General features: G+C 38.4%; 1 protein-coding gene across 4 annotated transcripts in view; it reads left to right on the top strand.

Annotated features, from left to right (window-relative positions):
- Positions 1-23,640, top strand: part of LOC140453179 (anillin-like) — a 64,731-nt gene that overhangs the window by 4,958 nt on the left and 36,133 nt on the right. For 3 of the 4 annotated variants that reach the window (XM_072547670.1, XM_072547668.1, XM_072547669.1), the window contains exons 2-11: positions 122-253; positions 4,092-4,295; positions 4,911-5,011; positions 8,148-8,214; positions 9,929-10,107; positions 15,688-15,795; positions 17,401-17,517; positions 18,912-19,023; positions 19,660-19,800; positions 21,149-21,486. In XM_072547670.1, the coding sequence (XP_072403771.1) occupies positions 166-253; positions 4,092-4,295; positions 4,911-5,011; positions 8,148-8,214; positions 9,929-10,107; positions 15,688-15,795; positions 17,401-17,517; positions 18,912-19,023; positions 19,660-19,800; positions 21,149-21,486 (1,455 nt within the window). In that variant the 5' untranslated portion in view covers positions 122-165. The remainder of the gene's footprint in view (positions 1-121; positions 254-4,091; positions 4,296-4,910; positions 5,012-8,147; positions 8,215-9,928; positions 10,108-15,687; positions 15,796-17,400; positions 17,518-18,911; positions 19,024-19,659; positions 19,801-21,148; positions 21,487-23,640) is intronic. The other variant, XM_072547672.1, reaches the window with a different exon arrangement.

The raw sequence follows: 23,640 nt of genomic DNA, 5'->3' as shown, positions 1-23,640 counted from the left end.
TTTTGAACCTCATCACCACAACATCCTTTTTCCCCTTGGTCTAATTGGGGAAAGATTGCTCCAATCTCTTGGGTATAAATACAACAGTTCATTATTTATTTGCTGCTTCATTGTCTTTTAGGTTACAGACAGCAAATTGTCCAAAAGAGAAGGCTAAAGGAGGAAATGTCTCTTCACAGTGTGGAAGCAATGCTGCGAGGCCCTTTAAAACGCCTGAGACAGCAGCCTTCTGACAGTAATGGAAGTGACAATGGTGAGTTCATGTTAAACTACTAGCGGTTCCTCCCTGAAATTGCTCCCATTCATAAAACTGTACAGCACGGAAACACACCCTTTTGGTCTAACTCGTCCATGCTGACCAGATATCCTAAATTAATCTAGTTCCATTTGGCCCATATCCCCCTCGGCCCCTCCTATTCATACATCCGTACAGGTGCCTTTTAAATCTTGTAACTGTATCTGCCTCCACCACTACTTCTGGCAGATCATTCTATACACGTGCCACCCTCTGTGTAGAAAACGCCACCCCTTGGGTTGCTTTTAAATCTTTCTTTGCTCACCTTAAACCTATTCCTCTAAAGTTTTGGACTCTCCCACCCTGGGGAAAAGATTTGATGCTTCTGAGCTGTCCAAATTGGATGGAGAGAACCTTCTTGTGTGTTTTTGTCCACTCTCTCTTTGTGTGATGGAATTTATTTTACTCTACTGACATGGTGGGTCAGGTTGTCATTCAAAATTGAAATTTGTTTGGAATGTGAAAGAGCTGGTGTTTACAATATTCTGCATCCTCTTGAGGCACCACATACTGTTGTGGAGAAAATATAGAGAATCACTAGGAGACGCAGAGAATTCTTCAAGAAGTAGGTCTTTTATTTGCAATCAAAAAACCATGACACTGAAAGCAATTTCTTGAATGCCCACGAACCTCTAGGTCTGTGGATTTTTATATTTTTTTAAATCATGTTTCTGTTAGCTTATCAGCATGTCCAACTATATTAATCAAAGTACCTCACTCTAGCTACGCAATAAATCAGTGATGTTAATTCTCACTATCTCTTTAGAATAACATTAAGTAGAATGTACAACTAATGTCACGATTAGATATTTATTGCTAACTCTCTGCTACAGTGATCTTCTATTCCAGACTAACCTGTCTGGAATATGATAGATATTTTGCTATTCCATCTGTTACAATAGTCTCCTGAATCAAGCTGACTCTAACTACTAATTAGATATTTTAATGTCGTGTCCCAAATATTTATCGTCCCAATCCTGTCATGATAACACTTAACAGAGGAACTTGCTTTATGACTTGTTATCTCATCTCGCCATAGTGACCTTTCAGCCTTAACTGTATGCTGCTAATTGGTGTAAGAACATTCCACTCTTCTTATCCCATCCTGCCTTCTACAGATTGCCAGTGGTCTTCATGCTTTAACCCTTCCCATGCTTTAGTGTTCCTTATTTTCCATAATACTTGTGGAATTCTTCTGGGACTTTTTAAAGGAATTGTGTGTTTGTATAGGATACAGCAGTTGCTGGTTCATTCTAGACTCGTTGACGAGATTAGATTGTCACCATTCTACCTGCATGGGGTCCAGAATGAGGACTGCTTGAAGTAGTTTATAGCCACCAATCCTACTTTACCTGTACTTTGCCTGAGACCTATTTAATGATTGGTAGACAATACGCCATGTAGAGTCTTTAGAACAGGTACTGTTCTTAATATGGTTTATTGTATGATAGCAACAACTATAACTACTTTACAAGTCAGGCAATTTTAATGAGGATTATCTGAAGTTGTACTGAATACATCTGGTCTGTATAAAGGTGAGTGTAGGACTCTGAGCTCCAGAAATATCAATATTTCTGTCTGTCGGTGGAGACTATGTAATATTAGATCTATTATTACTTACCTGTTTTCTCTCCTGTAGTACATGCCCACTAATTAAGCTTATTAGTATACATTAGCACTCACTTGTCTAAAAGTTTATTGCTCCAGAACTGCAATCAATATTCTTGAAATCCAAGCACTTGCCACCTTTGCTACTTATCAAGTCACATTTTACACATGAGCCTGCTTATGGGTTGCTTAGTTGTAACTTGCAGCATAGATGTGTTACAATACTGTGGTTATAATAAGACCTAGTCCTCTTCTGCAGAAATAAAATTTTGATATTTTGTTTTCCAGCCTTCCAAAGTGATCAAAAAGATGTTTTGGTGATGAGCTGAATTTTCTAAACCAAAACATTTAATCTCTGCCAAGAGCCTTTCCTTGCTCCCTTTTCTGGATGCTTGCATTTCCCAACTTGACTTTTTATTCTAGGTCTAAATTTTCTGCTTGTACAAAAACTCCTTGATGGCTACACTACTTCCTTGCTTGTAAATATATTTAAATAAGTTATTTCATTCTCCTAACGTGTATCTCTGGTCAAATAGTTCATCCATGTGGCATATTCTAGTCCTTTCATAATCATTCAATTTCAAACAGTCCAGGCATCCCTGGATTTCCAAGTTAAATGCAGTAGGACAAAGCCGATCCACCTCAACAATCTGGTCTCATCAGCAAAGTGAAAGACGTCTGTCATACTACCAAGTGCCATTTACTCAGCCAATGACTTATTGACTGACATCTGTTTGGTCAGTGTCCTAGGCTGGCCAGCATCTTTACTGTAGACCTTGCCTACGGTCAGAAGTAAGGATATTTGTTGAATGCTGTGTTTGGTACTAACAATTCCTTGGGCAATGAGGCAGATTTTTGCACGTGTAGCAATAGCTAGGCAGCATTCAAACTTGGGCTAATATGTGGCAATTAACATCAACAAAAGAGTAAGCTACTTTTACTTGACATTCAACAACATTATCATAGTTGAATGTCCCACCATGAACATCCTAGGGTCCCATTCAATTGCATTAGCAAGTCATTCCTATAAATAGTGGTTGGAAGCCCTATAATAGGTTGGATGTTTGGCAAATACCAGTGTGCCCCCCCCAAAACCCCTCCACCCCCCACAAAACCCCCTCCACTAAGCCTGTTTACCACCTACAAGACACTAATTTGGAGTATGACAAAATATTCTCCACTGCCTGGATGAGTGCTTTTCCAGCAACATTGACTTCAAGACCAACCAACTCAAAGCAGGCCACTTGATTGTCACATGAACCACTGGTGCACAATAGCAGCAGTGTGCACTACTAACCACAAGATTCACTGCAGCAACTTGTCAAGGCACTTTTGATAGCAATTTCCATATTTACAACTTTTTTACCATTAGAACTAGCATGGAGCTCCAACACTTGCAACTCTTCCTTCAAATTGCATGTATCGTGACTTTAAGGTACACTTTTATTCCTTCATTATCAGGTGGTTAGAATCCTGGAATGGTCTGTATCAGATCACAATTGCCTCTTAAGCTACATCTAATCAAAGGCTGGTTTGCTATCATTTGCTTGGATAACTGGGGATAGAAAATGTTGGCCTTGCCAGCAAATCTCATATTTGTTTTAATTTTTTTTTGTGTATGTGGTGAGACCAGCATCTACAGTTGAACTGAATGACTTGCTGGGCTATGTCAGGGGATATTTCAGTCAACCACGTTGCTGTGGATCTGGCTCTCATAGGCCAAATAAGATATGAATAGATATAATCCTGTACCAGATATTGGTTAATTCCAACAACAGTCCAGTAGTTTCCTGATACTTAATGAGACATTTTCCTGTTTTTATTATTTTAGCTTAAATTGCGCAAGTTAAAATTTGTCACGTCATGGTATTTAGTAAATGTGCTGTGATCCAACTTGAATAAATCAGAGGTGCAAAAACAGATTGCCTGTGGTTTTGATGTCCAATATTTATCCTTTTTGGTTGTATTGCTCTCTACTTTACAATGTGACGTGTGCAATTTCCTACAAGCTACCACATTTATTGAGACTAACTCTTCCAAACTAGTGCCCTTCTTGCTATTTTAACAAATAACATTAATAGTTGACCAAAGATGAAATTTGTATTTATTTTAAGTTTTTCCACAAGTAATTTTATTATTTTGAGATTAAGTATATTCTGTGATTCATTAATAGAATTCTGATTTACAGTGCTACCACAAGCCTCTCTAAAGAGGCAGAAATCTTCCTTGGATGAAGAAAGAGAAAACATAAATCCTATGGACTCTGCTTTTACTTCCTCCAAGACATTTCGAGCCCTAGAGCAAGAGATCAAACCAGACACTCCTGTGGTTCCATCAGTAAAATCAAGGCTTCACAGACTTGCTGCAGAGAGGAAAGCTTGGGATTCTGATGGTATGATTTTTTTCTCGCATTATGATTCAAGTTTCCATGCTGTTTTTAAACTTAGTACAACCAGCTGATAGGGACATCACTGTAAGCAATAGCAGCCTTCTTGTAGCTTATGTAGCTGTGGTAGTGGGAAGTCTGGTTCTTCCTGGAGGCCAGTGGCTGCAACTTATTGTACCTGTAGCTGAAACAGCTGGGATGAACCGATAGCATAGAAACTAGGAATTTGAAATTTATGTAGCTTAATTCTGCATCATTATCTCACTGAATGAATTGCTTTTGTTATTTTTTAATTATTGGTTCACTTGCACTATTCCCTTGTGCATAACTGTCCCACACAAGCATTTAAATACTTTGGGAATCTAAACTTTACTGCTTGTACAAATTTGTTAGGGTGGCATTCTATCTTTACCTACACGTTAAATTCAAAATAAACAATGCTTAATGACACACAGGCACCAGTTAAAATTCTGAGATTAATATTTCCAGATCTATAAAGCAAATTATGGCAGCATCTGTCGAGAGAAATCTGAGTTAATGTTTTCTGGTCAAGCGACCTTTCTTCATAATGCTCAGTAAGGAATGAGAATGCTTTCAGTAATTAATGTTCTACCTCTTTAGAATTTTCTTCTGATATGCAAGTGTCTTTGAAAAATGGGCTGGTCCGTCCAGAAGCAACTGGATCTTGGAAGGATGAATTAGCCAGACCTGCTATTAAGAAGGTATATGAAGCTGCTCATGATCTGAGCCCTGACAAGAATGCTACTTTTGTATTGATCATACATGCCATGAAGAAGGAAGATTTTAGAACTTAAAATCACTTTTTTTTTTTTTTTTTGGCATTGTTTTGAATGCTTTCACCTACATCCTGTTCATTCTCATCAAACTGAGCCTTAAGCATATCTTTCTTGTTGTTTTCTTGGTGACGTGGTCCTGTGAAGTGTACTCAATGTCAGAAGTTAGTGATATTGTCTGAATGGTCTTATTTAACAGGGTTGAATCAGAGTGCTGGCTGTCAACAAAGTTCAATTTTCCTGACCTTTTTTTTTAAACTGCTCTTTTTGTCCAGTTATAGATGACAACTATACACTGAGCTGATCTCCAAAATGAATTTTGCGTTTCTCACTGCAAAGTTTACGCCAACATTTTCTACTGAAGGCTGAGTAGACCAACAAATGGGGGCAGCAAGGCTGTGTTGCAGTTATTAAACTAGTGTAAAGAAAATCTAAAGTGGAACTGCAGATGTTATGTATATCTCGATGGGGATTATTGCTGCTTTCACAGCATAGAACGTATATACATCTCAATTGTTCCCTCTGATCAAATCTTTCAATGCTGAAGACTTTTTTCATTTTGTCAAATTGCTGCAATGTTCTAGATCAACAGTTATTCCCATCTTTTCATCTATGTTCATATGCTGGCAGACTCTATCTATCTATCTATAAATGTGTTCAAAGTTAGAAATTACACAATCCCAAGTTATAGTCCAATAGTGCTGTTTAAAATCGTAAGCTTTTGGAGCACTGCTCTTTTTGTTAAGTGAAGTGGAGGGAGGTGCACCGGCACAGAATATATAGGCGGAAAGATAAGATAAATTCAGAAAATGGAGTGTTAACCAATAAGCACGTAGTGCGACAGGCTGAATAACAATGATGGGTTAACATATGAGCTGATTAATTAAAGCAGAGGGATAACTACAAATCAAAATTTAGATGATGTTAGAGACATTCCAAACAGCTAGAATAACAAGAGTCTCATAACGAGGGGCTCACAAAGTAACAGGTAGAGAGAGAATTAAGGTAACTGTCAAAACAGACCAGTAAGAATATTGTACAAGCACCGTACAGCATGTAGCATGACATGAACCAGCGATCACTGTTGAAGCCGTCCTTCAGTAAAGAGCTTGGCTATTTTCTGCTCGGCTGTTCTGCGTTGTTGTGTATCTTGAAGGACGCCTTCGAGGATGCTTACCTGAAGACCTAAGGCTGAATGTCCTTGATCACTGAAGTGTTACTCGACTGGGAACGAACATTCCCGCCTGGCAATCATTGCAGTGTCTGTTCATCCGTTGTCATAGCACCTGAATGGTCTCCTTGAGGTACCATGCCTTAGGACATCCTTTCCTGCAGTGTATGAGTTGGGAAAACATTGCCTGGGTTGCATGAGTATATATTATGTACCTGGTGGGTGGTTTTCCCACGTATGATGGTAGTACCCATGTCGTCCTGACATGTCTTGGAAAGTTTGCCATGGCAGTGTTGTAGTTGGTGTTCCCCTGAAGGCTGGGTAGCTCCACATAACAAGGGTGTTGTGATATTAACTGTGTAATAATTTAGTGTAACAGTTAGACGCTCAACTGGATAATGTTGGATAGAAATACAATTTAATTATTAAATTAACTCACTAGGCCACTTCAGAGGTGGTTAAATATCTAAATATTAATGATGAACAAAGGGGCAGATTTTGTACTGTCAAATGCACGTGGCTCATTAATATTTGTTAATGTTGTCAAATTTGAAACCATTTTCTGGAGGCAAAGCAGAAATTCTGCTCCTATGTCTTACCTTATTAATCCAGGCAATTGGAATTTTTGTTTCATAATACAACCATTACACTGCTGTATTGATATAATAATGAGACTCTTTGTGCATTTATACTATGGTGTTTCTCTAGTAAGCAAGTGGAAAACACCAGAATTCAATGTTTGAGATCTGTTGGAACTTGCAAATCTCTGTTAGAGAGCATTAGCCATGCTCCAAACTGTGCTATTCCTCACCAGCAGTCCTCCAATGAATTGAGTCTCCTTCATCCCTAATTTTACACGTTTTCTCCTTGAGCAGCACACTCATGTCAGTAATTTTTTTTTCTAGTCCCTACTGCTGGAATCTAGTATGGGCTGCAACTATGCATATCACTAAGATCCTAGAACCAATTCCTTGTTACATTAACGGTGGAGACATCCTCCTCTTCAGGAGGATAAAATTTAAGTTCGACTTGAAAGGATTGACAAGGATTGGAGGGTTTGAGCTAAGGAGAGGCTGGTTTGGTTGGGGTGCTTTTCCCTGGAGTGTCATAGGCTGAGGGGTGCCCTTTATAGAGGTTTGTAAAATCATGAGGGGCATGGAAAGGGTGAATAGCCAAGGTCTTCCCCTCAGGATAGGGGAGTCCAAAACTAGAGGGCATAGGTTTAAGGTGAAAAGGGAAAGATTACAAAAGGATCTGAGGGGCACCATTTTCACGCAGAGGGTGGTATGTGTATGCAATGAGCTGCCAAAGGAAGTGATGGGGGGGGGGGGGGGGGGGGGGGCTAGTACAATTTCAACTCTTAAAAGGATGGGTACATTAATAGGAAAGGTTTAAAGGGATATGGTAAATTGAACTAGATCAGTTTAAATATCTAGTCAGCAGGGATCATTTGTACTGAAGGGTCTGTTTCCCGGCTGTATAAATAACTAAGTTCTGACTGTCAGGTAAAACCTATTGAAAAATGATGCCATATGATTAAGATCCAGTGAGATCCACATCAATTTAAATACCTTGTTCTCTCTCCAGATACCTAGATGATTGCTAATCACTTGAAAGGTACTGAGCATAGTGTCTGAAAATTGTTCATCAAAGGGCAAAGACTGATCTTATTGGGACTGACTATTAATCCTTTCCTAATAAAATTTCATATGAGATGTCTTTTTGTGAGGGAGGAATCTGAGGTTGCTACAGGAGAGTTTCAGTATTTTTTTTTAAATTTCTGATCTATGCTTAATAGCTGACTTGTGTGTTACTTGCGTGTTGCATCATCCAACTTGGACCCCACAGTGAACAGCACTTGCTATATAAATTTTCCATTTTCTGTTGGAGCAGGCCAGACAGGAGACTGAAACAAGAACTAACTTGAGTTGCACAAAAGAGAAAACTATAACGATTTCTAGTAAGTGTAATCTGTATTAGTCTTTAATTCATGTGGTGATAGTTACTAATAATATGCACAATCAAAAGTACTCTGGTGTGACTGGGTAACTTTCTGAAACTATTGTAAACTAACTTATGTCAAATGCCAACATTAAGAAGGCAGTAGTTCTGCAATACGTCAAAATTGGTGTGAAAGGTATTGAATACTATGATTAACTTCCTATTACTCCCTTGCATTAATTCTTTTCCCTTGCTCACATGCTTGATCATTGTTTCCCTTCCTTTCAGAATGTTTTTCTTTTTGCCATCTGTTTTCTCTCCATTTTGCCTTGCATTTTCATTCTATTTTTGCTACCTTCCCATTTGTGAATTTCAGTTTTTGTAACATTTTTTAATATGCACAGTACATTACAGACCGGCATTACTGCAGTATTTGAGGATTGCTTTTATGTGATTTTAAGTCTTGCATTTTCAGTTTAAATCCAATATAAAAAAATGCAGATTTTGAGCATAGAAGTTAGGTGTGAAGAACATTAAACTATATAACTTTTCAATATTTCACAAGTCACCAATACATTTTGAAGGTTATTGTATTGAAACTATGTTGGCATTCTACCTTTTTTTTTCTCCTTGCTATTTCCTCTCTTTCTCTTTCTTTTCTTTGGCCCAGTGTTAATGTAAAATAGCATTTGAACTGTTTTGTTTTATTACCATTATTAAACTGTAAAAGTACTTGTACATTTATCCAAAATGCTCGGGACCAGCTGGCTTTCAACAGTCAGAATTTTTTGAATTTCAGAATAAGTTGCAATTTGGTGAAATTTTAAATCTTTCTGAAGAACAGACTACTTGTGAGTAAAACTGGCCCTGAAACAAAATTGAGGTCTGCCAGTGCTGGGCCACAGCCCCATATGTCATGAGTGACATGCATTGAGTGGGTGTGGACTTGGGTTAACTGTTTGCATGCCAAACTACCACCTTAAGGGGGGGCGGGGGGGGGATCTTCACAAAAAAAAAATCAGACTTTGGAGCTTTCCGAATTTTGGATAAAGGGTTGTCTACCTGTATCAGTCAAGCAATGCTCCGGATGTTCTGCTTGCAAATCTAATTATTACTTACTGAGAGGTACTCTCCCCAGTGAAGTATTCCACAAACTCTGAGAAGTGGCGACATTCAGTGGGTCAGAGCTCCTAAACAGAAACGTGAACTTTTTCTTATTAATATTCTGTCTAATTGGTCAAGACTGTGGTTTAAGCAAAAAAAAAACTAGGTAGATTCTTGGAATAAGAAATATGATTATGGTTGATCTGATCCTCCACTCCACTTTCCTGCCGTATGCCCAGAACTGTTAATTCCCTTAACAATTTAAAACTTTGTCCACCTCCGTATTGAATATGCTTAATGACCAAACCTATGTAGCATTCTGCAGTCCTGTCCTCCTGAAGAAATTGTTCCTCATTTCTGTCTTGGGTGGACAATCTCTTGTTGAATATCATTGGCAACACTTCAAAAAACATTATTTTTAGCATGAATAATTTGAGTTGAAGACATTTTAGAAATGTAACTGTAAACTTGTGAAGTTCTAGCTTTGGATTGTCACTTAACAGTTCAAAGAATGCAGATAAATTTCCTCTACTTGCGGCTGCTGATTTTTCTTTACTCCATGATTTATTCACTTCAAATTTGTCTAATTGTAATTGATACTATGGCTTGCTTACTTAAAAATGCAATAGGTGTTGTTGTGCAATCTGTTCGAGAGAAATTTGAAGAATTGAGTCATGAGAAACCGAACCAGGAGGAAAGGGGGAGCTGCTCTAAGATAACTGAAACAACCCAAAGTACAAAAGCCATCCAGGAAATGCTGCTTCAGAAGTCTACTGCCAGTGCATCTCATGTCATTTGGATAAAAAAGGTAAATTGCAGACAGCATTTTTTTTGAAATTGGGGACATGATGAACAGATGATAAATAGGAGCAGGAGTAAAGTGTTCACCTTAAACCTGCTCTGCCAGACTTTCTGAAACACTAATGTGGCTATTACATGTGTGTTATGATTGCCTTTGATAACTTTTACGGGTCAGGGTCAAACTGTGCAGGAATATTGTTGGAATTAGTACAGGTGAAATAGTCAAAGATGTGTATTTTTAGCAAGATTTTTGAAGTGGAGGAATAAAGCCAAGCAAATTGCATTGATTTGGATGAGTGGCTAGAAGATGGGTCATCAATAGCTGAAGAAAAAGGATTGCATATTGAACTAGAATTAGTGATTTGGGTATGAACAAGCCGATGGAACAGTGAGTGTTGCAGAATTGGGGTGAAGAGTTTTATACATGTGTTGAAGAATTGGGATTTGGCGTAGGTCAGCAAAGTTAGGGGTATTGATTGAATGCCAATTTGTATTGGAACCTTTTTTTTAAGTGAGGTACAGAATGGTTCAAAATGCTCAGTCAAATTGCGTTAAGGAAGAGGGTATTGGGAGATTTTTCTTAGTGGGGGTAAAATGAGAAATAACAGAAGGCTTCCGTTTACCCAGCGATGAAACATCTTTTAATAGTGAAGTTTAAGTTGGAGCTGTAAGGTCATAGATGCCCTTGGTAAGAGTGGTGGGTGTGTGGTAGAGTCAGAGACATTAGGAACATTTTAAGTGACTGCTGTCCAAGCATATGGGCAGCAGTAAGTTGAGGGGTGTTGAGGTAAGGTTGATCTTGCATTAAAATAAATGCTGAGAACTACATTGTGCTGAAGGGCCTATACTGGGCTGTACTATTTTGTTCTATTCTAGAATCTAATGTGACAATTTGAGCATGCACAAACTGAGGACTTGATTGTGTTTTTAAGACCGTATCATAGCCATAGGTTTAACTGTAATGAAGGCAAAAATGAGTATTGCTAAGTTTCAATTAACTATTGCTAAATTGAAATATGCAAAATGTTGGCATCTTTGACCAGAGTGATTCTAATTTTGTAGATAAAATAGAAGCCTGATTGCAAGGATCACTCCACATGGAATGGGTAATGTGGTGCCTTCTGGAATTTAGGATCTGGGGCTTAAAGGTCAAAGCAGCCAAAGTTCAATTTTTTAAAAATGGCTTTTTGAGGTTCTACATCATAGACTGGTCAGAAAAGTAAAAGACCACAGAATTCCAGGGAAAATGACAATTTTTGGATTCAAAGTTGAGGCAGAAAACAGATTATTGTTTGCATGTCTTTGTAAATGGAAGAACATTTTCCATGGGGCTTAGACCATTGACTAAAGTTTGGAGATGAGTTTTTTTTTAAAAAGTTGGGGCTGTGGTTAAATGCTGTTTGTAGGAAAGTTTCAATTAACTAGTCAGAGGTGAAACAGTGGCATAAGCAGTTCTCACCAGGCAGGAAGGCAAGCGAATAAATGGTAGGGTACTAGAGTGTAGAGGACCAGAGATGCCTGGTAATGAATATCCACAGATACCTGCAGATAGGTGATAAAGACAGACTGGGTGTGTGTTTTAATTGAAACATAGCATAGTATGACTGACGACATAATATTAGCACTTTGTGACCTCTTGAATACTGAAACAGTCCATTCTAAATGCAACAAGAACCAGAAAATATCTAGGTTTGGACAGGCAACAAGTAAATAACAACGCTCTCACCCCATAAGTGCAGGTAATGACCATCTCCATCAAGAGCAAATCTCATCGTTGCCCTATGATGTTTGGCATCACCATCACTGAATTCCTCACCATTAATATCTTGGCAGTTACCATTGACCAGAAACTGAGTGGACTAGACCAGAATATATAGGAGGTTACTCCCTGCAAGATTCCTAATGCTCCTCCTGACTTTCCAAAGCCTAAGCACCATCTGAGATGCGACTCAGTAATGTGATAGAATCACATCACTTGCCTGGATGAGTGTAGATCCAATAACACTCAGGATGGTCAAAACCATCCAGGACAAAGAAGCCTGCTTGATCAGCATCCCATCCATAAACTTTCAGTCCCCCCTCCAAAAACTCAATAACAGCAATGCACTGCAGAAATTCACCAAAGATCGTTGAAGTACACTATCTTCAAACCTATGATTGGTACCATCTAGATGGACCAAGACATCAGGGCAGCATGGTGGCTCAGTAGCAATGCTGCCTTAGTGCCAGGGACCTGGGCTCAATTCCAGCCTTTGGCAACTGTGCAAACTCCCACCATTTCCGTGTGGGTTTCCTCTGGGTGCTCTGGTTTCCTCCCACAGTCCAAAGATGTGCAGGTGAGGGTGAATTGGCCATGCTAAATTGCTCCATAGTGTTCAGGGTTGTATAGGTTAGGTGCATTAGTCATGGGTAAATGTAGATTAATAGGGTAGGGGTCTGGGTGGAATACTCTTTGGGGAGTCAGTGTGGTCTTGTTGGGACAAATGGTCTGTTTCCACACAAGGGATTCTGAGATACTTTGCAACATCAATACTGCAAGATCCCTCTCCAAATCTCTAACTTTCCAATTTGCGATCTATTGTCATTCCTTCAGTGTTGTTGAATCATAAAGCCTGGTACTCCCCATCCTAGTGGAATTGTAAGTGTACCTACCCCAAAATTCTTCAGCTGTTCAAGAGGCAGCTCTCATCACCTTGGGAGCAACTTGAGGTGGTTTATGTTGACTGAAATAGCCGGTGGTGGCCACATCCTGTGGAGTTTTTTAAAAGTTGTAAAATTATATTGGCACTATATAAGACCCATGTTATGCCGCAACTAGAATATATGTGCAGTTCTGGCCAGCACACTATACGAAAGTTGTGGATATCTGAGATTGATAGAACATTGCCTGAACTGGAGAATTTTGGTTAAAGAAAAATTGGATAGGCTTGCTACTACTTTTCTGTAGAACCGTGGAATCAGGATAGATTCAATTGAAGCTGAAAGAGGTTGTAAATGTCACTGCAGTGTTTTTCAACTAAGAATGGAGACTAGAATGGGAGCTAGGGATGGGTGAGAGGAGCTTCAGGATTAGAAGCAGATGTAGGGGAAAGCATTTGTGAGCCCGAAAGCAAATCACATTGACCTGGAACTCTGTATTAAATGGATATGTTAACACTACTTTATCAATGTTTAAACAAAGTAAGTCAATATTCAACAGAGCTTTGTATGAAATAGACAGGTCTAAATGGTGCTAATAGGAAAACAATATTCTTCGGTCGAGGAGCGCACAACTAGGGAGCATAGACTAGAGGCATGTGGTTTAGAGAAGTTTCGAGGAGATATGTGTTTACCCAGAGTAGAGATGTCGAGCTCACTGTCTGAAAGATGGACACCATTAAAAATGCATACCGTTTAAACTGTAATTGAATATTCAATTGAAATGCAGTAACCTGTAAGGCTACAGGCAAGGACCTAGAAAAATGAGATGAGGTTGGTGGCCACTTGAATCTGGTGCAGATATGTTGGGCTGAAGGGCCTTTTGCTGTAAATGTCAATGACTCTTTGAAATGATGTGAAGATGCTGGTGTTGGATTTGGGTGGACAAAGTCAGAAATCTGTCAACACCAAGTTATTGTCCAATAGGTTTATTTGAAAGTACAAGCTTTTAGTGCGCTGTTCCTTTGTCATATCCATTCACTGAAATGAATTAATCATTCCTGAAGAGACGTCAATGATCATGGAAATGTGAATAAAGTGTTGCAATATAAACATCGTTCATAATGGAAAGCTGGTTGCTAACCTTCCACATGAAGCATTGAATACATCAGTTGGACCACCTCAGTAAAAACTTCAAAAGTGAGTGTGTACTCTTGGAATGTCATGCTTCCAAGTTCCATCACATTACATTTGTGTTTAAATATGGTAGATTTTAGGGTGCTGAAATTTGAGGATTTTGGTTTCTAGTATTGACTCCTTTAGTAAGGTGAAAGGCACCTACTCTCTGCCCCTCCTGACAGCTGTGCCCACCCCCAGCTTCCTTTCACCTCTTTTGTTTCCAATGCTTGAGACTGTCACTGTTTTTGCAACAGTCCAATTGTATGCTTGAAGCATTTATGCTTTTTTTCCTTTGTTGCTTTCAAACATTGAACATTTGGGTGAATAGGTTGTTGTGCTATCCTATCCTTTAGTTTTGTGAAGGTCCATATTGTAAGTGGAAATGTCTGTATTAATAATGATCCCTGTAAATACTGAGGAAACCCTGCAGTCTTGAAGAGGTTAAGTGAATTACTACTTTTGCCAGCAGACATGTGATCTGGTAACTTGTTTTCTTGCTGAGCTTTCCAGTGGTGATGTCAGGAAACGACAAACTTGAAAATGCAGCTGTTGACATGTGGAAGGTTTGGAAACTGAAACACTCCTCTTCTCTCCACTATTTTCCACCCCCCCCCCCCCCCCACCCCAACAACATAGCTCCTGGCGAATGTTAGGAAGCTGAGCAAAACAAATGTCACCATTGAAATCACCCAGGTACTGTTTTATTCTAAGTAGTGAAAGCTACTGTAAGTGTACTCTAATTATATCTTTGTATCTAAATCTAGAGCACTGCTACTCAAGGTCACTCTTTCCATTCAGTGATCAATTCTATTTTTTTTTTGTTTTGCAGAATAATTTCCTTGGCACAATTCTGTATGCTTTTCCATCTATCACTTCTGATTCTGTGGAATAAGTGTGGCTGACTCCTATGAACTTTGTTATTGAGGAATGAGGATGAAATTCTTTATTCAAGTGCTATGTCAGCAAAATGTAGCATACAATGCAAATTTTTACTAAGTTATGCAAACTGTGAACTAAACATGCTACAGCCATCCGGATTAGACTATGGGATATGTTGTCATTTGGATCATGGTGAAGTAATTGTTCAGAATATTTAATTACATATGGTTTGTATTCATGTTTAAGGCTATTTAGATAGGAACAGCTGGTCAGGAGTGGGCTGGGTGTTCATGTTCTGGATTAGTGGTGCTGGAAGAGCACAGCAGTTCAGGCAGTATCCGAGGAGCAGTGAAATCGACATTTCGGGCAAAAGCCCTTCATCAGGAATAGGTTCATGTGCCAAGCATAACTGCTTAGACCAAGAAATCTCGCATACAGTCCAGTCATCTCTGCATCTATCTACTAATTGACACTTTTTTAGCTCTGAAATCATGTTGGATGAGGTAAACAATAGCCAGTTTATCGTACTGAAAACTGATTATAACCATAGATATGCAAAACTAAAGTCAAATTCCTTTGAGCATGCATGAATGCACTTTCAAATTGAACTTCATCTTGACAAAGGTATTGTTGAACACCATGGCAGGGTGTGCTGCTTTAGAAGCTTGGTATTTCCAATAATCTTGCGCTTTATGATGTCTCGTTTTTAAAATATATTTCCAAATTAAACCTGACAAAACTGGACATATCTTTCCAACTTACCCTGGGTTTGTTTTAATTCCAAGATTGAGGTTTGCTAACCATCAATTGAGGAGAAGAAAAATTTCTGATCTGTGATTAACTTCCTGTGTGATTAGCAGGTTGACTGAATGTTCTGCTTTTGCATCTCTAGGAGCGGGAGCTGGAGCTTGCGATGCTTCGAGGTAAGACTGAAGGAAACAATCCCTGGGTGGAAAAGAAGGCATTCAAATCAAGCACAGGACCAGAGGAATCCACTAGGGTAAAGCGGAACATTATTTCTCCCCTCTCAAATCACTTGGATAACACCATCTTGCAGAAAACTTGGCTTTCAGTTTAAAGATAGCTGATATCTCCTCTCTTCACCTTATATAGTCAGAATTAGTTTCTGGCATGGTAAAAACAATGACTGCAGATGCTAGAAACCAAATTCTGGATTAGTGGTGCTGGAAGAGCACAGCAGTTCAGGCTGCATTCAAGTAGCTTAGAAATCGACGTTTCGGGCAGAAGCCCTTCATCAGGAATAGGGCTTTTGCCCGAAAAGTCAATTTCGAAGCTTGGATGCTGCCTGAACTGCTGTGCTCTTCCAGCACCACTAATCCAGAATCAGTTTCTGGCATAACTGTCTTGAGTTGTGACCATTTTAATGAGTGCAATTTTGGCTCTGAGATATTTACTTGGAATAAATATTTTCTAAAATAGATTTTAAAAATGTTTTTCCTCTTCATACTGTCTCTGATAAATCAAGTTGAATTCCTGTTAACTTTAAAAATTTTAGATTTCCGAGATTATGAAAATCAAATCTTCCAACAACCAGATTGTGGCTATATCTAGTACTGACAAGAATCCTAGTGCTTTGGGCAGGAAAAACCTTTATTTAAAATGAGCAAGTTTTTTTTTGAAAAAGTAATTCACATTGTTTGTGCAAGTTTTTTTTCCTCGATTCTAATATCTAGGCTTTTTTAAACCAAGTGCTGCTTCTCCATTTCCAAAATCTAAGACCCACTGAAGAGCCCACCTGATATTACTGGGCAAGCCAGATCTCTGGCAGAAATTTGCTTAATTTTTTTTATAAGGAGTCATCTCTCACTGAAGCATAAGAACTGCGTATTAAAGACTTGGTTTTTAAGCAGTAAAACAGAAGTGTGTTTCTGGAAAAAAGAGAACCGAATGATTCAAGCTTTATACATAACACAGTTAAGGATTGCAAAATTCATGACAAAAATATAATCCCATTCATTCCAAAACATACTTTTTGATATCAAAGCTTTATCGTGCTCACACTAAGGGAATCTCATTCTGTGTCTCCTTATGTTTAATTTAACTGCGACTTCAACACCCAATCTGGGAAATCTGAGAGCCTCTCCTGAAGCCTTCATACAACTGAGTTTTTAAACTTTCTCAATTTCAAATGACACCTTAAGGGTTTTATCCATATACTTGTGGTGTACAGCTATTACTAAAGTCCTTACTCCTGAGATAATTACTTTATTAACAATTTAAACTAGCCCCTCCATTTTTCAGGAACAAAAGCATTAAATGTCCATCTTCAGTTAAGTACTCTGCCTTCAATAAGGGAATGTCTTCAAGTTGATGCTAGTTTATAGCGGTTGGGTGGATGCATTTGGTTCATCTGACTTTTGGGTTTTTAAGCACTCATTAAAACATTGAACTTGCTATTAATAATTGGACTACACAAATAAGCAGATTTGCAGGAAAAAGGTTCCTGCGTATTTTACATGGTGATAAATGCATTTTAATTTGGAAGTGAGCTGCATCTTGCTTGGTGAGGGTTTACCATAGAAAATACGCCAACACTTAATGCAGTGGAAGTGATATTGAGTGTGCTGAGTATGGCTTGTTGCAGGAAGCATCTAGGAAAACGTGCATAGGAACGAAGATCAGGGCAGGTCTGGGCCACGTCAGCATGCCAGTGGCAGAAGGGAACTCTGAGCAACTTCCAGATACCAATGAAATAGTCCCAGTAAGTTGATTTATGGATTTGAAAACTAGGTTGGAAATTATGCTTGTAATTGAAAACTATACCATTTTATTGATGCACCAATATTGAGACTAGCTGCTTTTGGGGTGTAATTTTAATTACTGACTGCATCTGCATGTTTGGTGCAAGTTGGTCATTTAAACTATCACTTCACTAAAGCAGAAATTTGTCATTGCTTTTAAGACTTGATTGAAACCTTTAAATTGTGCTGAATTAATAAGGGCTTTTTTTTCCCAGCCATGGTTATCAAGCAATTATCCTGATATTTTAAAATCTCCTTGTTTTTTGTAAGATGATTATATTAATTGATTTGCATATCATTTGTTTTGACCACCTAGTGGTGATTATGTAGATCAGCAGTAGATAAAAAGAATACCTTGCCACATGCGTACACAACTTGAAAGGGTGCAGATTAATTGATTCTGAATCAATGTTATTGTGCAGTTACAAATCTTGAACTTTCATTAATCCAGTTTGTAGCTGTGAACCTTCATTATGATAAAAGAAGCAGTAGTCTCCTAATATCCCAGTTCAACATCAATTTATGTAGTAACTTGAGTGTTCTTAACTGGGCTTCAAACTGATGGGTGAAATCACTACTTTATTTGCCCGAAACATTGGATTACAACCATGATTTGTTTTTTTTTCTTCTTCTAGCGTGTCCTGTGTTCTGTTGTAATTCTTTAATCGTGTTTTTTTTAAACAAATATGCCTTCACTAGCTGTCTCGTTTTGGCACTGGTTGCAGCATTTTTTGTGTCTATCTATTTTGTGAGCTTTGAAGGCCCAAAGGACAAAGAACAAAATATAAATATGCAAAAAAATGAACACTCTTGGAAAGGAGAGGAGTGTGAATCTACTTTGTGCATGCTTTAGACTTTGATTGTGTTAATCAGTTAAAAGCAGATGTTACTCCGACCTGGATTGCCTGGAGGTTATGAATTTTGATTCTGTAATCTTGCACTGCTTGTCACTGACAATGCTTTCATTCTTTTACAAATTCACCTTGTCAGATGCATCTTTTGAGATGCTAAATTGAACACCAATCTGTCCTTCAGGTGGGTCTCAGAACGGGGAGTTCCAACTCGTAGTCTAGCCTCAATTTACATATTGACTGCAGTTCAAGTAAAATATCTAGTTCCTTGTCTTTTTTTTTGTGTGTGAGACTCCTTTTTTGTAATGCACAAATTGACTAAGCATTTCTCTACACCATGACTCTCTACTCTTCAATAAAGTGGTGTCCTGTGGACATTAATATGGGGAACAAAAACTTTAGATTTTGATTCCCTGCTTAGATATGCCAATTTAGTTTCTGTAGTGAATTTTTAACTGCCTGCATCAGGTTCCCAAAAGTGTTTCATTCTCTACATGATCCAGGAGCAGCTGACGGGGAGTACAAAAGCTCAAGAGAATGCTATTGGTGACAAAAACACTATTACATATTCAGAACACAATGAAATGTATGAAGAGGTACTGCACATTACTGAAGGTAAAGGTCTGAATACTATGCATTCTTATCAATTATTGTCAGTAATAAGCTCCAGTCACAATTGTTCAATATACTGCTTGTAAGCTACTTGTTAAGAACTAATTCCTTATGCTGCTTTCATATTGCAAGAATATTTACCATCGCGAGGCCTCTGTCTTGCTACTTTGTGCTGTTAACATTGAGCTTCAAACTGAGATTTCATTCTATTGAGTGTTTTTTTTTAACCTTAGCTCAGATTTTTTTTTTGTCCTGAAATTTGGATTGGTGTTGGGAAGGTCATTGAAGATAAAGGACCTGAGTTTTCAGGTAGCAGTGTTCTTGTATATAAGCAAGGCTCTGCTTCTTTTACTGTTTTGAGTTAAATACACAACAGGAATGGAGCTAGATAGTCATATCTTTATTCTTCCTTCTCACTTTTACATTCCATCATAGAAAAATTTACGACTGACAGATGTGCATTGATAAAGTTCATAGTGATCGACCAAAGTGGAGAGAACTGATGTGTTATTGATTAATTTCAACACTGGTGTACTGTCTTAAAGCTGCAGGAAATGCAAAATTTATAACGAAAGATGCTGATAGATTTGCATGTATTCAATAATGTGCAACAATCGCGAAATATCTTCCCAAATTTAGATGATTGCAAGGTAGAAGCACCTTTGGATTGGTCGACTCCTCTCAGGAAGGTTACTTTTGCATTAGAACCGCAAACTATTCCATCGCCAGAGTATGTAGAAACTGAGAGCAATGAAAATGAGAAGTGCATCTCTGAGACGGGTATGAGAATTTTGTAATGCCCCTTGATTGTCAAGTTTTGTATAAATTTAAATACTGATTTGCAGTTGGACGAATGGACAGAAAGCTTGTCCCTGTTTTTTGTGTTGTTTGCAAATGAGAACTGTAGTGAGTTATCAAGAATTGCCCCTCCTAATTCTACCAATAACAAAGAAAAGCAGTTTGATTCCTCCCTTCTAGCTTGTCCTAGAGCAGTGTTAGCTATGTTCGGAATGGGTGGGTGGAGGCAGAAGAGGGAAAGTGGATGATTTTGATTTAATGAAGCAAACCTTTTCCTGAGCATAGTGTAGCATGTGTATACTTGTCTCTTTTGATTACAATCCTACTCCAGAAACACATTGCGGAATAAGTAGTGTAACCAACAAGTTGAGTTCAGTATGGTATTAATTGAATCTTTGGGAAATAAGTGACTTAAACTTGTTCTGGCAATTCCCACACTTCCTGAATATCTATGTTTGATATCATATTGGTATAAAAAGTTATTTAAATTAGGTTAATATTGAAGGCAGTCAAAAGTCACATGACACCAGGTTCTAGTCCAACAGGTTTCTTTGAAATTTCAAGCTTTTGGAGTACTGCTCCTTCCACATCAGGTGAAGTGGAGGGAAGCACACCCTCCACTTCTCCTGATGAGAGCAGCGCTCCAAAAGCTTGTGATTACAAAGAACCTGGTGGACTAGAACCTTGTGTTGTGTGACTTCTAACTTAAGATGAAATGTCACTGGACTACGTTGACAAAGAGGAGTTCAGTCATCCTGTGCTGATTGGCACACCATTCTGGCACTTTACCCTTTAAGTAGTTAGAAGTCAAGTTTACAGCCTCTGAACTTTTTTAAGAAGCCTCATGAATGCATGTCTGCTTTGCTTGAAATATGGTATGACTAATTTCCTAGAGTCCGACTGCTGCTAACAGTGCTGATTTTAAAATGATTGGGCTCGAACCACTTTCATTGTGCATGTCTTTGTTTGACTTCACTTTAAAAACAACAAACTTTTTGCTACTTTGAAAATAACTTTCCAATTTTGCAGAAATTAGCAAACAAAAGCCAGTCTCCATCTTTAGGAGCAAATTACTGTAAATGCTGGAATCTGTATTGAAAACAAAGTGCTGGAAGTTGCAGCAGATCAGGCAGCATCCATGGAGATGAGCAGGTTAACATTTTGAGTATAGGTGAGTCATCGTGACTCGATGTTAGTCTGCTGTGTCTCCATGGATACTGCCTGACTGGCTATGATTTCCAGCACTTTTTGTTTTCTCCATTTTTACTTTCTAGTCGGCATTTGCATAAGTCGGACCTTGTTTCATTGTTGCTGTCTATCTTCAAACTAGAATCAAGCTCCCAGGAAGAACTGAACAACTCTGAACTAATTGATAAGCTGTTTGAAGGTGTGCTTGATGCAGACAGGATGGAAGAAGGAATTGAACCTGAGGCTAAAGAACCAGCAGAAGCAGAATTGAAAACCTCTAAAGCTGAGGATCACAATGAGGAAGTGAAGTCTGAAGCTGAAGCAGAGTTGAACAACTCCAAAGCTGTGGATCAGTGTGATGAGATAAAGTCTAACGCTGAGGCAGAAGATCAAAAAGAGAATGATGAGCTGACTTTACCAAGCATCTCAGTATTGTCTCCTCTTGCTAAATCCATCAAGTTGGATGCTGCATCTCCTCTTGTGAGTGTGCTCTCCTGGATTTTCAATGGTGGTTATTCTGTTCAATAGAAGTCAAATCCAAATTTTTTGAAGTATATTTTAGCATGGTTGAGAAGGGATATGAGATTGTTAGATCACTGTACTATACAGTTTGTTTGCCAAGCTGGTAATTCACTAGAATAGGTACTGGATGTGGAAAGCTCCAACAGATATGGGAGTAAGCAATTCGGCCTGATTTACTATATAATACGATTATGGCTAATTGAATTGTTCAAAGTCTTTTACCTAGACTGTCCCCATAATACTTTAAACCATTAGTTTAATTATTAATACCTTAGGTATACTCAAAGACGAGCTTCCACAATCCTCTGGGGTAGAAAATTCCAAAACATTCACAACCTTCTAAGTAAATCAAATTCTTTTAATCCAAGATAGCACCCCCCTTATTGTTTAAATTGTGCCTGCTGGTTTTAGACTTCGCAATCAGTTGAAACATTTTATCTGCATCTGCCATGTGTAACCCTCAAGTATTTTGTAGATCGTCTCACTCTTTGAAACTCTAGAGAGCATAGGTATAGTTTTCCCAATCACTCTCCATAGGATAGTCCTGGGAACAAGCCAAGTGAAGCTTTGTGCTCCCTCTGTGGTGATATTACCCTTCCTGAGTTGAGGAAACCATGTAAGGTCTAACCAAACTTCTACTCAATTGAAGCAAGGCTTCACTGCTCATGTGCTCAAATCCTCTTGCAAGAAAGGCTGATGGAATGTTAGCCTTTGTTATGACAACGAGCCAGCCATATCAAATGAGCCACCCTGTCCCTATATTTGCTATACCATAAATTTACAGCATTTGATCACACTCTAAATAGCCCCAATGGCTCTAACCAGAGTTTTTGAAGAACTGGTGTCAGATGCCAAGTTTGTAATTTAAACTAAAATTAACTTCTTATTCCAGCAGCATTAACTGAGCAAAGTTAAACAACAAGGTGGTCTAATGATTGAAAACCAATCTTTGATTCTAACCTCTGGTCTCATGTGGACAGAAACAACTAAGTAATAAATTAGAAGAAAAATTGAGATATGTAACAAGCCAGTTCACTCAAGTGGTTTCCATGATGCATAGTATTACAGACACATGGGATTGTGTCTTGATTTCTGAAGACATCAACCAATGCAAATAGATTTCAGTAGGCTGAGGAATATTCGCTTAATTCTTACAGCTGAGATTCTAGTCTCGGAACTTTTGGTATTGGGAGGTTAACCAGAGAGCAATCAAACTTCGGTTCTGTGGCTTTAGCAACCACAATCCTGACCAAAAAGAACTAATTCAAACTTCAGTACCTCCTTTATTTTCCTCATTTTTCCGTTAGACTGGTATTGGCTTTCCTGTGATTGCCCCTGTTAATGTCTGCCAATGCTTGTGCATAACCAATCTCCAGGGCTGAAATGTCTATAAGCATTCTTTGAGCCAGAATCAACTTGCAGTGGACTTACAGGACTGGTCCTATAAACAAGTTTTTTTTAATATAAATGAAAACAAACTGCTGCTCTTAGTCCAAAAATAATCTTTTAATTCATAGCTTACTCTTTCAACTAAAACTGGTTTTAATTTTTAAAAACTGCACTGGTTATAGTACCGTTCTAATAGCATGCTGCAGCTGCAGGTCAGTCTTGACACATTGCATCGAGACTTGGCTACCACTTCCCATTTTGAAGGACTGTTTTGCAGGTTTGTTCCTTTTTACCATTGTGGATAATCTCATTTTTCTACATTTATATTCCATCTGCCAAGTTCTTGCCCATTCTTTAAGCTTGTCTAAATCCTCTTCCTCAACACCCATACCCGTTTAACTTTACTTTATCTGTAAATTTGAAGTACAGATAATGGTTTTTATTAACTGGCACATGTGGGACCTGGGGTGTGTCGGTTGATCAAATATTCCAGTTGATTGTCAGATCCATATGTTCAATGTAAAAGTGCAGTAATAGAAACGCAGTGCAGAGGGTATACGCACCACTGTTATACTTTAATTAAAGCATAAACCACTTGATGCAACTTTGTAAATAAACTTCGTCTTCTCATCCACACCCTCAGCTGGCTACTCAGACATCATGGAGATTGTGATAATATGGTAAACTTCTGGTATTTGATGAACAATTTTTTTTTTTTGCCAG

Source organism: Chiloscyllium punctatum, chromosome 26, assembly GCF_047496795.1.
Source record: "Chiloscyllium punctatum isolate Juve2018m chromosome 26, sChiPun1.3, whole genome shotgun sequence".
Classification (NCBI taxonomy): domain Eukaryota; kingdom Metazoa; phylum Chordata; class Chondrichthyes; order Orectolobiformes; family Hemiscylliidae; genus Chiloscyllium; species Chiloscyllium punctatum.
Note: the sequence above shows the minus strand (reverse complement) of the source record. Positions and strands in the feature narration are given on the sequence as shown.